This window comes from Prionailurus bengalensis, chromosome X (assembly GCF_016509475.1).
Source record: "Prionailurus bengalensis isolate Pbe53 chromosome X, Fcat_Pben_1.1_paternal_pri, whole genome shotgun sequence".
NCBI lineage: Eukaryota > Metazoa > Chordata > Mammalia > Carnivora > Felidae > Prionailurus > Prionailurus bengalensis.
The window spans coordinates 126,728,026-126,744,871 of NC_057361.1; the positions used below are offsets into that span (position 1 = coordinate 126,728,026).

At 58.7% G+C, this 16,846-nt stretch overlaps 1 protein-coding gene across 1 annotated transcript; it reads right to left on the reverse strand.

Moving 5' to 3' along the window:
• Positions 1-3,499: 3,499 nt before the first annotated feature.
• Positions 3,500-11,016, reverse strand: LOC122477210 (paraneoplastic antigen Ma6E-like). Its single transcript, XM_043570077.1, has 2 exons — positions 10,573-11,016; positions 3,500-6,846 (listed from the first exon to the last, which is right to left on the reverse strand). The coding sequence occupies exon 2, from the start codon at positions 6,834-6,836 to the stop codon at positions 4,845-4,847; it is 1,992 nt and encodes a 663-aa protein (XP_043426012.1). The 5' UTR covers positions 6,837-6,846; positions 10,573-11,016; the 3' UTR covers positions 3,500-4,844.
• Between the last annotated feature and the right edge of the window lie 5,830 nt (positions 11,017-16,846).

Below are 16,846 nucleotides of genomic sequence, written 5' to 3' on the forward strand. Positions count from 1 at the left end.
CAGTGGAGCAAGGGGCAACAAGGAGCCAGCAGCCATGGGCTGGGGGCAGCCAGGGCAGGGCAGCCCCCAGGCAGGGAGTTCTCCGTGAGCCGGGTGGATGAGGGCCTGGTTCAAGGCCGGGCCTCGGTGTGCCTGCCGGTTGAGGCTCCTTCGAGATCAGAACGCACTCCCTAAGGGATACAGATGATGTAGCACAGGGATTGCACCCCTCTCGGTCAGGGGAGCCGCTCCTTTGGGGCCTGATCTCAGCAGAGCTGGCGTGAGGGAAGCAGAGAGGGTGAGCACCGCAGGGGTCAAGAACAAACTGGAAGCCACATCTGTGTCCCACCACTTCACCCCTGGCCCAGCACTTGGAGAAGTGGAAGGAGGCAATTCGGTGGCAGCAGCAGGGCCATAACACCTGGCCTCACTGCTATACTGGCCTCAGGAGTATGTTTGTAAATACCCTTGCTTCATTCATCTCTCCCTTCCAATTCTTGTGCAGATTGCTCCTGGGGTCAACCCTAACCCGGACCGGACCATACGGGGCAGGGAATTCTGGGAGAACTAGTTGCAGCTTAGCCCAGTGGACACGGTAAACCTCATAAACGCTGTCCTCTGTCTGGGGGTGCCTCCCTGCCTCCTCTGCCCCTCCACAACACGCCCCTATGTGGTGAGGGGTCACCCATTTTGTTTCCGAGGGACGTGTGCCTTGGCTCCCTGAGCCTCCCACAGTGCTGTGGGCGCCTGTCTCCTCGGGTGCTGGTGGGCGGGGCTGGGAGAGAGGATCCCTGAGGGGCACCTGCCCAGGGCCAGTCCCATGGAGAGCACAGCTAGGCAGCGCCGCCCCTGCCCCTGCCACACCGCTGGAGCCAGCGGAAGCCTGAGCTCCTGGTGCAGCCCTCTTGGCAAGCTTCCCGAGGCCACCTGGATCCCAGCATATCTGGAACGCACCAGACGGCAAGAGCGGCAACTTAACACGACGATGAGGGAAGCTGGCCACCACGGGAACAGGCGTGCGCTGCATCTCAGCCCTAAACCTTCGAAAACACGGCTCTGGGGCCCGCGACGTGGCCACTGGGCACAGGCTCACCGAGGTCTCCCTCAAGCCATCCTCAGCCCAGATCCCCGCATACCCAGAAGTTGCTGGCTCCCTGGGCACCTGGCTGCCAGGACGGTCTCTGGAGCCCCGCCCCGGTGGACTTGTCCCCTGAAGTCGTGTGGCCACCAGAACGTGTGCGCAGAGCAAGACTCAGCCCCCCACGCCAAGCCGCTGTTGGGGAGCTGCTCAAGGCCAGCTCCTGAGTGCCCTCCAGGGGCACAAAGCCGCGTCCCCCCACCCCCCACTCAAGCAGCCAGCAGGCTTCCCTCTGTTTCATTGCTCAGGGCACTCCATAGTGGGGTCTTACTGGTCCTTTGCTGAATACAGTCACCCCCTGTACAGACAGGAGCTGGGCTGGGACTGGAATAGGCGAGGGGGCCAGGTGGGGGTGTCAGCAGCGTCTGCACTAGGCTTCAGGGAGGGTAGTCCTCTCTCCAAGCTGCCACCCCTTAGCCAACTGTCAGCCATGGATCCGCCCCCCCCCCCCACACACACACCTGGAAAGGGTGTGACCGGTGGGGCAGAGGATCCCTCCCCCCACCCCCCCGCACTCCTCAGGACTCTACCAGCCGCCCCAGAGTACAGGCAGGGACAGGACGGGGCTAGACCGACACGGACTTGCACTGTGGGCCAGACAGAGGGCACGGGAAGGAAACTGAGAAGGAAACGTGGAAGATGTTATCGAGGCCTGTGAGGATGTCCCTGACCACCCCATCTGGGACACGAGTGAAGCACCGGAAGCTCAGGACTTCCCCCGAGCACCCAGGCTGCTCGGCCCCCTCAGCTGGCTGCTGTCAGCCAATGGAGTCTTCCTCTAATTCACACACAAACTTCACCTGGGCCTGGGAGGGGTTCTCAGGCAGGGACGTGTGCCCTCACCCCAAACCGGGGGCTCCCCGCTCTCCACCAGACTGGCTCCCCCTCGGACGTCAGCTGTAGCACTCAGCCCCAAGGCACAAGAGGCCAAGGCCCACCCACGCTGTCCCATACCCCAGGGGCCAACACCTTGAGCTCCCCCACCCTGCTTACCCCCAACCTGCCCTGGAGGCACGAGACATGGCCCCAACTGCCAGCTGCCCAGCAGGAACTGCAATACAAACACCTACTCCTGTGCGGACACTGGATGCTCTTCTAGCAGGTGTCATCGGGGGCTCCCGTACCACGCGGAGTCTTTAGCAATCGCATCTCACTGCAGCTGATGGCAGCACAAATGAGCTGAATAGCAGGTGTCTCGCGGCTGTTTGGGGAGGGCTGGAAAGCCAGGCTTGGGGGCTTTGCAGAGAGGAACAAGGGTCTGAATCGCACTGCTGTGCCGCGCTGAGGGCACTCCTATGGCAGTGGGCACAGACACTGTGACTTGCGGCCCTGATGCCGGACGTGGATGCCGCCGTGAGACCTACGGCTGTGGCTGCTCCTCGGGAGACGGGTCTCACTGCCCCTACTGCCACCAGCCCGCCTGAGACCAATCTGGGGGGCCCCGACTCGTTCCCGTCTCTGGCCCCAGATTCATCTGATTGATGGCTCCTGCTCATGTGCCCAGGCCCTAGCTGTAAGGGAGGCTGGAAGAGTGCCAACCTGGCATTTTCTGCTCCTTTCACAGCTGGCACATCCAGTGGCAAATTCCTGGGACACCGGGCTCACCCAAATGGTCTGACGGCTTCCCACTGCCCTTAGTGTGAAACCCAACTACCCGCCCTCCCCCATCCTTGAACATGACCCCTGCAGACAGCAAACCTTCCCCGCCCGCAGCTAGTGTGGGTCCTCCTTCATTGTGCATCCCAGCGGCCCCAACTTTCTTTTTGCCTTGAGAGCAAGTCTTTTTGCAGGTGGAGGGGGTAGGAAAATGTACCCATTTTCCAGAAACCCCGCAAGTGTCTAATCGGTTGCTCAGTAAGTATTGTCAATGTTGTTGCATGCTGAGATTTTCACATTTACAATACCTCAAATTAAAATACACTTGGGTTTCTTTTTTTTTTTTTTCCCCAAAAATCCTATCACGTTTTAACGCTGGCACTCTCACCAAGGATGCTATAGGCTTTGGAAGCACGACAGCTCTTGGTCGCATGGCCCCACTCCATGCATCACACACCTTAAGCAATATTCAATCCCAGGAACTGGATGCCAGTGACCCCTTTAGCATAGTCAAGGGAAGAAAAAGCATGACTACTCCCGCTCAATTTCAAAGGTGACAGGATCATCCCAAGATGAAGACCAATGGGACCGCAAAACTTTGTAATTCACCTGTAAAATAGAACGGCCCTCAAAAACATCCTATTTTTCCTGTCAAAGTGCCTACCCTACCCTGTCACTGGAGAAGCCTCCCATGGGTGCCGAACAAGAATATTTTCTCTGGCTCCCTCTCCCAACCCCAGGTGACCCTTTCCTCGACTGCCCACAGCAGAGGCAGCACTCAGCTGAAACATTCAATGAACTTTATTGAACAGAAACATTTGCTGCAACCATTGAAGAGAAGGAGGGACAACACAGAGAGGAACGCCGAGCAGCCACTACAGCCCACAGGTCACAGCCCCCCTCCTCTTGGGATCCCAAATGAGGTGCCCCTGTTCCCCCCAACACCGTGGCCCCCCCGCCATAGCCTCCCTTCCTGAGGGCCCCACGATCGGCCTCTGGCCAGGATGATGGACGCTGGCCATGGCCCCTCACTCCAGGGCACTCTCCCCTCTGGCCGACATGCTGGGGCCTGGCCCTGCCCTATGGCCTGCACAGGACAGTCACAGGACGCTGCAAAACGCAGCATGGGGCACTCGGACAAGCCAAAGAAACTCAGTCACAAGTAGCAAGAGAGTGGTACATCAGAGCACAGTTCCGTGGAGACTCTCACAGGCCACCTCTGTCCTTGGTCCAGTTCTTCCTTCCTGAGGTCGCGGGGTCAGCACCAGCCGTGCCTTCTTCTGTCCTTCCCGCCATCTCCTGGGACTGGGCTTCGACAGGTCTCCGGGGCGGGGTGGGGGCAGCTGCTCACATAAGAACACACACACATCTCCACAAGAACAAGCAGCAGTTGGCCTAAACCTACACCGAGGAAGCATGGGCTGAGCTCACGACACCGCACGACAGCGAGCAGAGCCTGGGCTCGCACTGAAGCTCGTGCCACACACCCGGGGCTGAGAGGTGGCTGCTGCGTCAGGCCAGGACACCCGCCGCGGGCTCCTGCACACCTCAGGGCTCTGCACGGGAATGGTAACTAGGGTGCGTGTAGGGGGAGCTGGGGGTGCCACTTGACACGGGGGGGGGGTCACTAAGGGGCCTACAGAGGCACAAGTGGGCTTCTCAGAGCGTGGAGTGACGTGCTCCACGGGTCAGTGAATGAGGGTCCCCCTCTTGGGCGGCCCGAGGGGCCGGCACCCTTGAGACGGCCCCTACCATCTCCCAGGCCAGTGTGGGTGGCACACATTTTCAGGTGCCCCTCACCTAGGCTAGGGCCAGCCACTCAGGGGTGCTTCCCAGGCTGGCTGCCTGGACTGGCAGGGTTTCGCGCTGGGGCTGGGGCTGGGGCTGGGGCGGAGCTGCCATGGGAGGGGGCACCTCTCCCTGCCCCACTCTGCATCAAGTATGGTCATCCTGGTCCGTTGGAAGGGCTGATGGTGGTGGCCAGGGTGCCTTGGGAAGATGGGGTCCTGGGAATTTGGGCTGGGTGGGTTGTTGCCTCCATGTGGGGAGAGGCTGCTGCCCTGGCGTGGCCTCCCCCTGCCTCCAGAGCGCTGCTGCCTGAGAGGAGAGGGGGCCCCTGGGCCTTCTGAGCCTATTTGCCCGAGGAGGACTTGGGGGGCCTCACCTCCCCAGCCCCGTCCTCGTTTCCCGACTCCTCTGGGATGGGCTTGGGCCCCTCCTCCAGGGGCTCCCCAGCCTCCTGGTCTCCTGCCTGGGCGAGGCCCTCCGGCTCACAGCCAGGACCTCCCGGGCCCTCCCTGGAAGCGCTGCCCATCTGGGCAGGGGTGGGGCCCCCAGGGGCCTCTGAGGGCCTTGCCTGAGCTAGGCCCGCAGAGGCGGGAGCATTTTCATCTTCCTGCGTGGCAGGGAAGATCTTGGGGGCCTCCTCAGGGACGAGGGCTGCCCTGGCGGCATCATGGGCTTCAGGAGCAGCCGTATCAGCTTCGGCACTGCCAGGAACGGCCTCACTGGCCCCTAGGTTGGCCGGGGCAGCCTGGGAAGCATCTTCCCTGGCTGGGGAGGCTTCGGCAACCTCTCCACTGGCCCGGGCAGCGGCCAGGCCTCCGGTGCCCACACGGGCCCCCTCTTCCACTTGCAAGTGCTCACTCCTAGCTGCGGTGGCCTCCCATGCCTCGGTCTCCTGAATGAGCCGCAGCATGCCCAGGAAGCCAGGTGGTCTCCTGTCCAGCCGCATCCTCCTCAGCTTGTTCTCGAGCATCTCGTTGGGGCGGGCCCGCATCAGCACCTGCCGGGCGCGCAACTGGTCCGCAACGTTGGGATGGATGGCCCCCTTCTCCACGGCCGACTGCAGCAGGCCTTCCAGGCGAATCACATAGACAAAGAGAGTCTCCTGGGGCCGCTGGCCACAGGTCAGGAACTTCAGCCGTGCGGCCGTGGGGGTGTCCTTCCTCCCAAACACCTGGACCAGCGCGGCCAGGCAATCCTGTGCAGGGACGTCAGGGTTTTCTGCCAGGAGGCCGCACACGAGATCCAGTGCGGGGCCACCCAAGCTCTCCATCAGCCTCCTCCTCCTCTCCCTTTCTGTGATGTGGCACCACAGGTACAGCATGTCGCTGGTGTGATCCAGCCAGCTCTCAAAGGACTCTTCTTCTCGGTGTGGCTCTTCCATTCCAGGAAAGGTTCTCAGTTTCACAGAGGCCCTGTTTTCCAGCACAGGCTGCCAGGCCGGGCTCCAAGGCTGGGTCCAGGATCTTCCTGCACCTATGGCTCCTGCCACACCCACAGCTCCTTCCTCACCTGCAGGTCCCGCCTCACCTGCAGCTCCTGCCACACTCACAGATCCTAACAAACCTGCAATTCCTGCGTCCCCAGCGGCTCCCTCCTCATCTGACTCTCCTGCTTCCTCTTCAGGCCCTGCCTGGCCCACAGCGGCTGCCCTGCCTCCAGTTCCTTCCTCACCTCCAGCCACTGCCCGGCCTCCAGCTCCTGCCTTGCCTCCAGTTCCGTCCTCACCTCCAGCTCCTGCCCCGCCTCCAGATCTTGCCTCACCTCCTGCCTGGCCTCCAGCTTCTGCCTGGCCTCCTTCCTCACCTCCAGCTGCTGCCCCGCCTCCAGCTCCTTCCTGGCCTCCAGCTTCTGCCCTGTCTCCAGCTGCTGCCCCGCCTCCAGCCGCTGCCCCGCCTCCAGCCGCTGCCCCGCCTCCAGCTCCTTCCTCGCCTCCAGCTCCTGCCCCATCCCCAGCTCCTGCCTCGCCTGCCAGGGCAACCCCTGCTTGCCTCTGGGTCTGTGCAAGGAAATTGAGTGTATCCTGTGACTCTGATTCCGGGGCCTGGGGCAGGAAGACCACAGTCCAGGGTCCTCCCATGCCTGGTATTTGTCGGGGGATCACACTTCGGTTTAAATACTGAGCCATCTCCACCAAGGCGACCTTGGATCTGAACTCCTTTCTGAACACCTTGCCCAGCACTCGGTATCTGCCCAGGGGGTGGAGGGCAGCCTGCACGGCCTCCTGGAATTCCTGGTCCTCACAGTCGTCGGGAATGCCCAGGATGAGCAGCGAGCGCTGCTCATTCACGCCCATCCACCTGCACCAGTCACGCAGCACTGCCAGTGCCATCGCCATTGCTCACAACCTGAGGGTGGAGAGAAATGACTGGAGAGGGGCACAGACTGTCGCAGCGTGAGCCCCAGCCTGTGAGTGCAAAGGGGCGAAGGGTGTGTCCAGAGCACACAGCGCCCCCCCCCCCCCCCGCCACCGCACAGCCAAGCCCATCCTCCTCACACTGGTGGCCCCCTCTCCCTCTCCTCCTGTTTTGTTTGATTTTCCAAAAACTTTTTTAATACTATACTAATTTATTTACTAGATACAGAGCTGAGCTAGTCACCTTTTCTTTTTTTTTTTCTGGCATCACCTTTAGGAATTGCTGTTTCTCCCGAGGAATATGTCAAGGTTTCAAATTTTTTATGTACATTTTTCCATAATATTCTCTCCCTTCTCTTTCTGATGTCTGTCTGATCTATAGGGATAGCCCTCTTTCATTCCTGATACTGGTAGTGTTCCCTTCCTTCTTTCTTGATTACACTCAACAGGGCTTTACCACTTTTGTTTCTCTTTTAAAAAAAATTTGGGGGGGGGGCACCTGGGTGGCTCAGTCAGTTAAGCCTCCGACTTCGACTCAGGTCATGATCTCATGGTTTATGAGTTCAAGCCCCATATCGGGCTCTGTGCTGACAGATAGCTCAGAGGTGGGAGCCTGCTTCAGATTCTGTGTCTTCCTTGCTCTCTGCCCCTCCCCCATCCCTTCTCTCTCTCTCCTCTCTCTCTCTCTCTCTCTCTCTCTCTCCCTCTTTCTCTCTCTCAAAAAAAAAAATTTTGGGGGCGCCTGGGTGGCGCAGTCGGTTAAGCATCCGACTTCAGCCAGGTCACGATCTCGCGGTCCGTGAGTTCGAGCCCCGCGTCGGGCTCTGGGCTGATGGCTCGGAGCCTGGAGCCTGTTTCCGACTCTGTGTCTCCCTCTCTCTCTGCCCCTCCCCCATTCATGCTCTGTCTCTCTCTGTCCCAAAACTAAATAAACGTTGAAAAAAAAATTTTTTTTAATTTTCTTTAGGTTTGGGGCACCTGGGTGGCTCAGTCGGTTAAGCGTCCAACTTCAGCTCAGGTCATGATCTCCTGGTTCACGAGTTTGAGCCTGGCGTCAGACTCTGTGCTGACAGCTCTGAGCCTGGAGCCTGCTTCAGACTCTGTGTCTCCCTCTCTCTCTGCCTCTTCCCTGCTTGCGGTCAGTTTCCCTCCCTCTCTCTCTCTCTCTCTCTCTCTGTCTCAAATGAAAACATTAAATTATTTTTAAGCTTATTTACTAATTTTTGAGAAAGAGAGAGCTAGGGAGTGTCAGAGAGAGAGGGAGAGAGAGAATCCCAAGCAGGCTCTGCACTGTCAGCACAGAGCCCATTGTGGGGCTTCAACTCACAAACCGTGTGATCATGACCTGAGCCAAAACCAAGAGTCGGACGCTTAACCGGTGAGCCACCCAGGCTCCCCTTGTGTCTCTCTTAAAAACAGAAGCCGACATATGGCTTTGTTAAATGTCTCCATAATTTGCTTTCTAGTACTGACTTCTTTTCTTAGTTACAGCATTTTTTCAGCCAGCTAATTTTGCATTTACTTTATTCTTTTTATAGTTTCTTTGAATGCACCCTTAGGTCATTGACTTTATGCCTTTCTTCTTTTCTAATATAAATATTTAGAACAATACATTTTCTTCTGATTGCTTCTTTAGCTGCCTCCCAATAATTTCAGCAAGTCGTGGGTTTATTATTCAGTTTGAAATATTTTCCAAGTTCCTTCGTGCTTTCTTCTTTGAGCCACGAATTTCCAAATATTTAAAAATACGTTACCGTTACTAATTTTAAATAAAACTCCCCTGTGACCAGAGAACTTATTATGTAAAAACACAATCCTTTAAAACTCATAGAGACTTTTTTATGGCCCAACATATGATGTATCTGGGTGAATGTGCAAAGCACTTTTGTAAAGAATCTGTATTTTCTGTGGAGAACAAGGTCTTGCCCCTCCCACAGCTAGAATCCTTATTCCATCTCCCATCTCCGAGGCGACCCGGAGGCCCCCCCCCACCGGTACCCCCCCCAGAACCCCTCCCCCACGCACCCTGGGCCAGTCAGTGCAGTACCTTCCAGCCCATCCCCCTCCCCGCACCCAGGCTCACCGCAGGGTGGCAGCACCCATCTAGTCCCTGGAAGCAGGGCTCCCCGACACGCTTAGACATTAGCCTTCCTCTCCCACCTCCTCACAACCGGAGCTCTCTGTCCCCCCTCCCAACCGTTACCCCTCGCTCCCTTGCTCTCCACACCCTCAGCCAGTCACCCTCCCTTGTGGCCCTCCGAGTCGGAGTCGCGCACCCACCTTAGCCGTCCCCTCTAGCCTCCCCACACCGAGGAGTCCTCCCACCAGCGCCTGCCAGCAGGGACCCTTCCCCCCCACACACAGGCACACACCCCGAGCGGGCGCCCCCTTCTTGCCAGGGGCAGTTGGCGCCCTTCTTTCCCCGCTCCCCCTTCCGCCCCGCACAGCCCGGTAGCTTCCCACCCCCCCACGCCTCCCCAGTCCTAGGCTCCTCCCCATCCCCCCCACCTCAGCAGGATGCTCTTCCCCCTCCCCTTCCGCCACTCCCAGTAGCCGTTAGTCCTCCCACCCAGTCTGAGCACCGGGCACCCTTCCTCTCCCGCACCCCCGACACCAGTGGTCAGGAGCTCTCTCCCCCTAGCCCCCGAAGCTAGCCGCCACCGCCCAGCGGCCAGCCCTGCCCTCTCACCACCCCACCAGGGAATCGTCCCCGCCACCGTCCTCCCCAGCGGTGCTCCCCTCAGGCCTCCAGCCTCTGGCACCAGGGAGCCCTCCTTACCTGCTCCTCACAAGCTTAGATATTAGCCCCACTGGAGTGCCCAACCAGACGCCCCTCAGCCAGCAGGCCTCCTCTCGGGCCTCCGACACTGTGGAATCTTTCCTTCCCTCGGCTGCCCCCGCCCCGCTCCCACACCGCCACGGGCGTCCGCGTTAGTTCTCCCCTCACCCGCAAGCATGCCCACCGTCCCCCCAACCTCCATTCGTGCCACGAGGCCTCTTTTCCGCCCAACGCCCGCCCACGAGCCCTCTATTCAGGCGACTGCCCCTCCCCCATGAGCCCTCTATTCGGCCACGAGGCCTCTATTCCGCCCAACGCCCGCCCACGAGCCCTCTATTCTGCCCAACGCCCTCCCCCCATGAGCCCTCTATTCGGCCACTAGGCCTCTATTCCGGCCACAGCCCCCACACAAGGCCGCTATTCCGGACACCAGCGCACCCCCCCCCCGCGAGTTCTCTATTCTGGCTACCGCCCCCCCCCAACCACGAGCCCTCTACTATGGCCACGGGCCCCCCCCGCAACGAGCCCTCTATTCAGGCGACTGCCCCCCCCACGAGCCCTCTTTTACGGCCACCGGCCCCCCCCCCCACGAGTTCTCTTTTCCGGCCACCGTCCCCCCCCCTCACGAGGCCTCTATTCCGGACACCCCCCCCCCCAGCCCTCTTTTCTGGCCACGAGCCCTCTACTCCGGCCACCACCACCCCCCCACCCAACCACGAGCTCTCTACTCCGGCCACCGGCGACCCCCCACAAGCCTTCTATTCGGGCCACGGGCCCCCCCCAGGAGCCCTCTATTCAGGCGAATGCCCCCCCCCCCCCCACGAGCCTTCTATTCCGGCCATCCTCACCCACCTCGGCTCCCCGCCCGGGCACCCGCACCCGACGCAGCCGGGAACTCCGAAGCCCCGGCGCTAACACGGCCCGCGCCCACCCTCTTACCTTCTCCAGCTGGGGGACCGACCCCACGCTCCCACTCACAGGGGTCTGAAGAACTCGCCTCAGCCGCACAGCCGGGAACTGCGTGGCCGCCTCTCCCAAGCACTCGGTGCGAAGGCCACGCGGGCTTCCAGCTCTCCCAGAAGCCCCCAGGCCGAGAAGCTAGAAAGTTCTCGGCGACGCGCTCTTTACGGAGCAAATGATTGGACCAGGAGAGCACGTGAGGAGGCAAAATGTTACTGTAGCGACTGGGCCTCGCGAGCCGTGGGGGCTCGAGGTTCCAAGGCTCGGAGCCTGCAGAAGGCTCCCCGCCTTCACTTTGCACCCATACGACGGCCTACCGACAAGGCGGTGGCGTCGGAGGGACAGACCTGCAGACCCAGGGCTCATGGTGGCGAATCGGGCAGAGTTCCTTCAGAGGTGGCTTTCTATGGTGGTTGGTAAGGTCACAAACATATTCTCTATTTCTATTGATTTCGGATCTAGCTGTTTCAACTGCTGAGGCACACATGTTAAAATCTCCACCTGTACTTGTGGGAAAGTCTGTTTTTCTCTGGATTCTGTCAACTTTTGTTTCATGTATTTGGCAGCCCTTTTATTGGCTGCAAGGACGTCTATCAGTTCTGTGTTCCTGATTAATTGATGCTTACATCATCATTACCTTTTATGTTGGGTGATAGTCTTTGCCTTTAAATATGTTTTGTCTAATTTAATAGAGCCATTCCCACTTTCTTAGGCTTACTATTTGCATGCTATATAACGTGGGATTCTCTCACTATCAACATATCGGAGTCTTTATTTTTATTATTTAAAAAAATGTTTTTAAATGTTTATTTATTTTTGAGACAGAGACAGAGCATGAACGGGGGAGGGGCGGGGAGAGAGGGAGACGCAGAATCCCAAGCAGGCTCCAGGCTCGGAGCTGTCAGCACAGAGCCCGACGCGTGGCTCGAACTCACGGGCTGCGAGATCATGACCTGAGCCGAAGTCGGACGCCCAACCGAATGAGCCACCCAGGCGCCCCATATTTTCAAATTGCATCTCTTGTAGACAGCAAAATCCTCGCTCCTTCTTCATTCTGACAATCTGTGCCTTGCAGTTGCAGTGTTTAACCCGTTAACTTTGACCATACCTTTTGAACGGTTGGATTTAGGTGTGTCTTCTTACTGTCCGTCTCAGTCTGCTCATCAGGCTGCTGTGACAAAATACCACAGACTGGGTGGCTTATAAACAACAAAATATTTCTTTCTCACAGCTCTGGAGTCTAGAAAGGCCACGATCAAGGTCCTGGCAGATTCTGTGTCGGGTGAGAGCCCGCTTTCACAGTTAACAGACAGCCATCTTCTGCCCATGTCCACAGGAGTGGGTGAGGGACCTCTCCGGAGTCTCTCTTATGATGGATGGCACTAACCCCATTCAAGGGCTCCTCCCCACGACCTAATCACCTCCCAAAGTCACCTCCTAACTCGCTGCGATTGGGATTTAACATGTGAATTTGGGGGAGGACACGAACATTCAGTCTGTAGCACTGTCTGTCCATCTATTTTTGTTCCTATGTTCCCCTTTTCCTGCCTGAGATAATGAATTATTTAAAATCCCACCGTAACTTATCTACGGCTTTTTTAGGCAGTTATCATTTTGCATTGTTTTTACAGTGGTTCCTCTACAGACTACAACGTATACCCTTAACTGTTCACTTGTCTACTTGAGGTTAGTGTTGTACCACTTTACGTAAACGTAAGAACCTTCCCACCATATAGATTCATTCGCCCTCTACCTCATCCCTCATGCTGTAGTTGCCATATGTGTTACGTCTACCTCTATTATAAAGCCTACAATACACTAGTATAGTTTTTACTTGACATGGTCATAGGTATGATAAAGATATTGAGAGCAAATAAGTATTCTTCAATAGTTGCCTACATGTTTACCATTTCTGGCGTTCTTCATCTCTAACCAAAAAATCAAATTTTCCCTCCACTGTCATGTTTCTTTAGAAAGACTCCCTGGGGTGTCTGGGTGGCTCAGTCGGTTGGGCGTCCGACCTCAGCTCAGGTCATGATCTCACGGTTTCTGAGTTCAAGCCCCAAGTTCAAGGTGAACAAGGCACACATCCTCAATTTTGGGCCTTTCACATGGGGATTCCATTCACTGTGGCTGGGGACTCAGGGAGAGCACCAGCCTGGGTAGAAAAGCATGAGTCGCATTTTGGACATGTGAGTTGCACGCATCCAAGTGGCGATGTCTAGAATGCAGCTGGATAGAAGGGGCAGGGACTCTGAGGAGACGTCTGGGCTAGGGAAAGAGTAGGGCATTATGGAAAGCTCCAGGTGGCCCGGGGATGAGTCCACCTCTTAGACGTGTCTCACCTGCCCCTCCTCCCAAGTGTAGACATAGGCCTGGGGACGGGCCCCTAGTGGGAACAGGCAGTGGGGGGCGAGGTGCAGCTGGCTGCAGGTCGACCTCAGGCTGAGTAGCTGCCCTAGGCTGCTGGAAGGTGAGCCTCCCGTCCGCCAGGACACCTCGGAAAAGCTGGATAGCTCTCGCAGGTCCCTATGATTGGTGACCCTTCTGGCCACAGCCCCTGCCGCCCAAAGGAATGCCTGGAGACAGGACACTGCTGGCTGCTCTCCCAGCAGCCATTCGCCCTGACTTCTTTGCTCTGAGGACCCCCTTTTTGGTTTCAGTGTCTGTCCCTCCCTCACACAGCTCAGGGCATGATAACCCCCAATCCCCAAATCCAGAGGCAGGTCTGATTGGTCCACGGCCAGCGGCGCATGGCATTCCTAGGGCAACTAGTAGTGATCTGGGCAGCCCACCACCCAAAAGGCCCAGCAGGGTGGGAGGAGAGGACTCACATTCTGTGTGAGGAGGAGGGCTTCTCTTTCTTCGGGCAGGGTCAAGGAAGCACGTGGTCCCTACTGCTGCTGACAGACCTTCCCCAGAACACAGAGAGCAGCCTGACTCCGGAGCCAAGACTCGATGCTACCAGGAGGCTGGGTCGGGGCGCCTGGGGGGGCTCAGTCGGTTGCGCGTCCGACTTCAGCTCAGGTCATGATCTCGTGGTTCACGAGTTCGAGCCCCACGTCGGCGTCGGCCTCTGTGCTGACAGCTCGGAGCCTGGAGCCTGCTTCGGATTCTGTGTCTCATTGTCTCTCTGCCCCTCGCCCACTTGTGCTCTGTCTCTCTCTGTCCCTCAAAAATAAATGTAAAAAAAAAAAAAATTAAGAAGGAGGCTGGCTCTTGGGGCAGTATAGCACCTAAGGACACAGAGTGGGGGGGGGGGCATCAAGGGACAGTGGTAGGCACATTGGGAGTGTCAGTGAAGGGACGGGGTGGCCATACTGGAAGGGACAGTTGAGGGACCGTGGTGGCCACACTGAGGAAGGACAGCAAAGGAAAAGTGTTGGCTCCCCTCTGGGAGATTCAGCGGCCAGAGCAGCAATGCCATCATGGGCAAAGCCCCAGCTCCAGCCTGAGCTTCAAGCCCACAAAGGCCAAGGTGGGCTGTTTGGAAGGGAGGGTTTTGCTCCCTCCTGGCACCCAAGCCCGACGCCACTGCCCCCACCATCCTCGCTACGAGCGCCCCATCAAACCTCAGGGACCCCAAGGGTATGAGGACTGGCCCCCCATGTGACATAACATCTCCCCCCGCACGAGCCACTCAGTGTTCTGACCCTCGCACCAGGTAAGGAGCAGCCTCCGTGACCCGGCACGCTGACTGCCACGCGCATTCCCAGCTACCGCACACCCCAGGGCCCCCCTCCCCCCGCCCGTCTCCCAGCAGGACGGTTTGGACCGCCCCCTCCTCCACCCGCAGGCTCTGCTCCATCCATGCCACCTTCACCACAGGGGTGCGCAGGTGCGGGGACCTGCATAGAAACAGCTTGTGCTGTCCATCTGTGCACAAACCAGCTCACCTCCCATGTCAATCCCGGGCTCTGTCTGTCACCCTCAGTTGGTGTCAAGGCTCTGCACGGGCCCCGCACCGACTTCCTCCATGGGAGGAATGGGCTGGCAGAGCAGGTCGGCCACAGCGTAGGTGGCATGTGGGGCACGGGTGGCGTCCTCCCGCAGGCACCACCCCAGGCCAGCCACCTGCGACTTTGTCCCACGGCCTCCTCGGGCCTGGCCTCCCTGCACCTGGCTCAGACCCCACCCTCCCCAGCGAGAGGTTCACTCACTTCCACTGATGACTTAGATTCCCCTGGACTCCTTCTTCAGTCCCCTTCCCCACTGGGGTCCCTGGGACCTGCTGCCCTCAGGGCACCATCCCCTGCCTGCAGTGGGCGAGGCTGCCTCTCTCCAGGAAGGTTCACCCTCCTCCCACAATGAAGGGAGGCACATGGGAGGAGAGAGGGAGCAGGACGGCCCTGTGCCGATCACTGTTGGAGCCGACCGGGGCATCCACAGACTTCTGTCCTATTACGCTCTCCGGGCTCGGCGTGTGTTTGAAATTCTTGGGAATAAAAAACTTGAAAAAAGGCTAGAAGGGAAATTTTCCTCCTGCTACAACGGTGGGCTTATCAGTTTCTCTTCGTAGGTCTATCACCTCTGCTTTAGGCATTCTGACGCTGTCCAGGCTAAGTGTAGTAATGCCACCACCGCCGACGTGAGAAGCCCAAACGGTCGAACACAATGACACATCGTCTCTCTTTTCTTTGTTTTCACAGCCCTGTTACAACCATTCCACAGTGGGTGCTGGCACGCACTCCTAGAACCTGCTCCTGGCCTGCGGCTCTCACGCCCATCCTTCCATAAAGGTTGAATGTTCCGGGCCAAAGGGGCTACCTTCCCTGAGTCTGTCCCACCCTCCGCCATCCAATGACTGCCAGCTGATGTGGGGCGGAAAGGCCCAGCCCCTTTCCCTCAGCAGGCTCAGCCCGTTCCCTGGGATGTGGGTTTTCTGGGGCTGCTGCCGTGAGTTGCCACAAGCCAGGTGGCTTAAACCTCTAGGAGTGCACGCCCTCGTGGCTCTGGGGGCCGGAAGGCCAAACTTAAGGGTGTTAATAGGGCTGCGCTCCTTCCAAAAGCTGGGAGCAGGGGAGCGTCTTTCTTGCCTCTCCGGGTCTCGCAGGGCTCTCAGCATTCCCGGACTGGTGGCCGCACGCCTCCATCCTCTGTCTACGCCTCCGTGCGGGCTTCTCTCCGTGTGTCTCTTCTGTCTCTCACAAGGACCCGTGTCATTGGATTTAGGGCACACCTGGAGAACCCAGGATGACCTCCAGATTCTTAACTTCATCACACCTGCAAAGACCCTTTTTCCAAAAAAGGTCACAGTCACAGGTTCCAGGAGTTAGGATGCGACACATCTTTTCAGGGGCCACCGTACACCCAACTAGACCTCAAGAGCCCAGGCCCAGGCCTGCCCAGCCAGTCTCCCCGGGGGAGGGTCAGAGCCCGCAGCGAAGGACCACAGGGGACTCTTCTGCCTCTGTTCCGGGGAAGGGCCCCCAAAGCTGTGTTGCCCTTGCCCTCCTGCGAGGCCTGCTCCCTGCAGCCAGAAGTACCCTGAGTGAGTGTCCCAGCTCTCCCCCTGAGCCAGGGGCAAGTAGCTGAAGGCCTCTGGCTGCAGACCAAGGCTCTCCTGGCCAGGGCCTAGGGCCATCTGAAAACAAGAGATGCCTGAGCTCTGCTTTTGTGAGGAGGGGTACAGCTCAGAGGCAGAAAGGGTGCCCACCTCATACTCACTTCCCAGCCCCCCCGCCCCGGCGGGGTGGGGGGGGTGGAGGGGGGGTTAGGGGGGTGCTGGGTGGGTGAGACACGCAGTTCGCCGGTTCTTCCTCTTGCTTTTCTTTGCCAGCCTCTTTCATAGTCCTGACCTCAAGTAACCCATTATCAGTGGAGCATGCGTCGGGAGTCAGCCCTGGATTCCAATCCTGGCTCTGCCACGTGGACGGTGACCTGTCGGAAAATGGAGACCCCGGTGCCCAACCTGCAGCCCAGCTCAATGGTCACGAAAAGGTCTGGGGGGCAGGGGCGGCAGATGGAAAACGGGTGTGGCTCTTTCCTTCATCTGCGCACGGACTTCCCCAAGGTCCCCCCTCAGTGCACCCCCTTTTCTCCTCTTTGCCCTCCTGGCTTAAGTGCGTTGGTCTCTTACTGGGTGCCCCCACAGCGTCCCATGGATCCCAGGTGGATGAACAGATGACTGGATGGACTCAAAACCCCCGGGGTCTGACCCACGGGAGGTGCTTGGCCAATGCCGCCCCTCCCCTGGCCCCTTGGCGGGGGGGGGGGGGGGGGGGGGGGGGGGGGCGGGACACGGCGGGCCGGC

Coding starts and splice junctions, on each gene's coding strand:
- LOC122477210 (XM_043570077.1), bottom strand. CDS start 6,836: ATGGCGATGGCACTGGCAGTGCTGCGTGACTGGTGCAGGTGGATGGGC.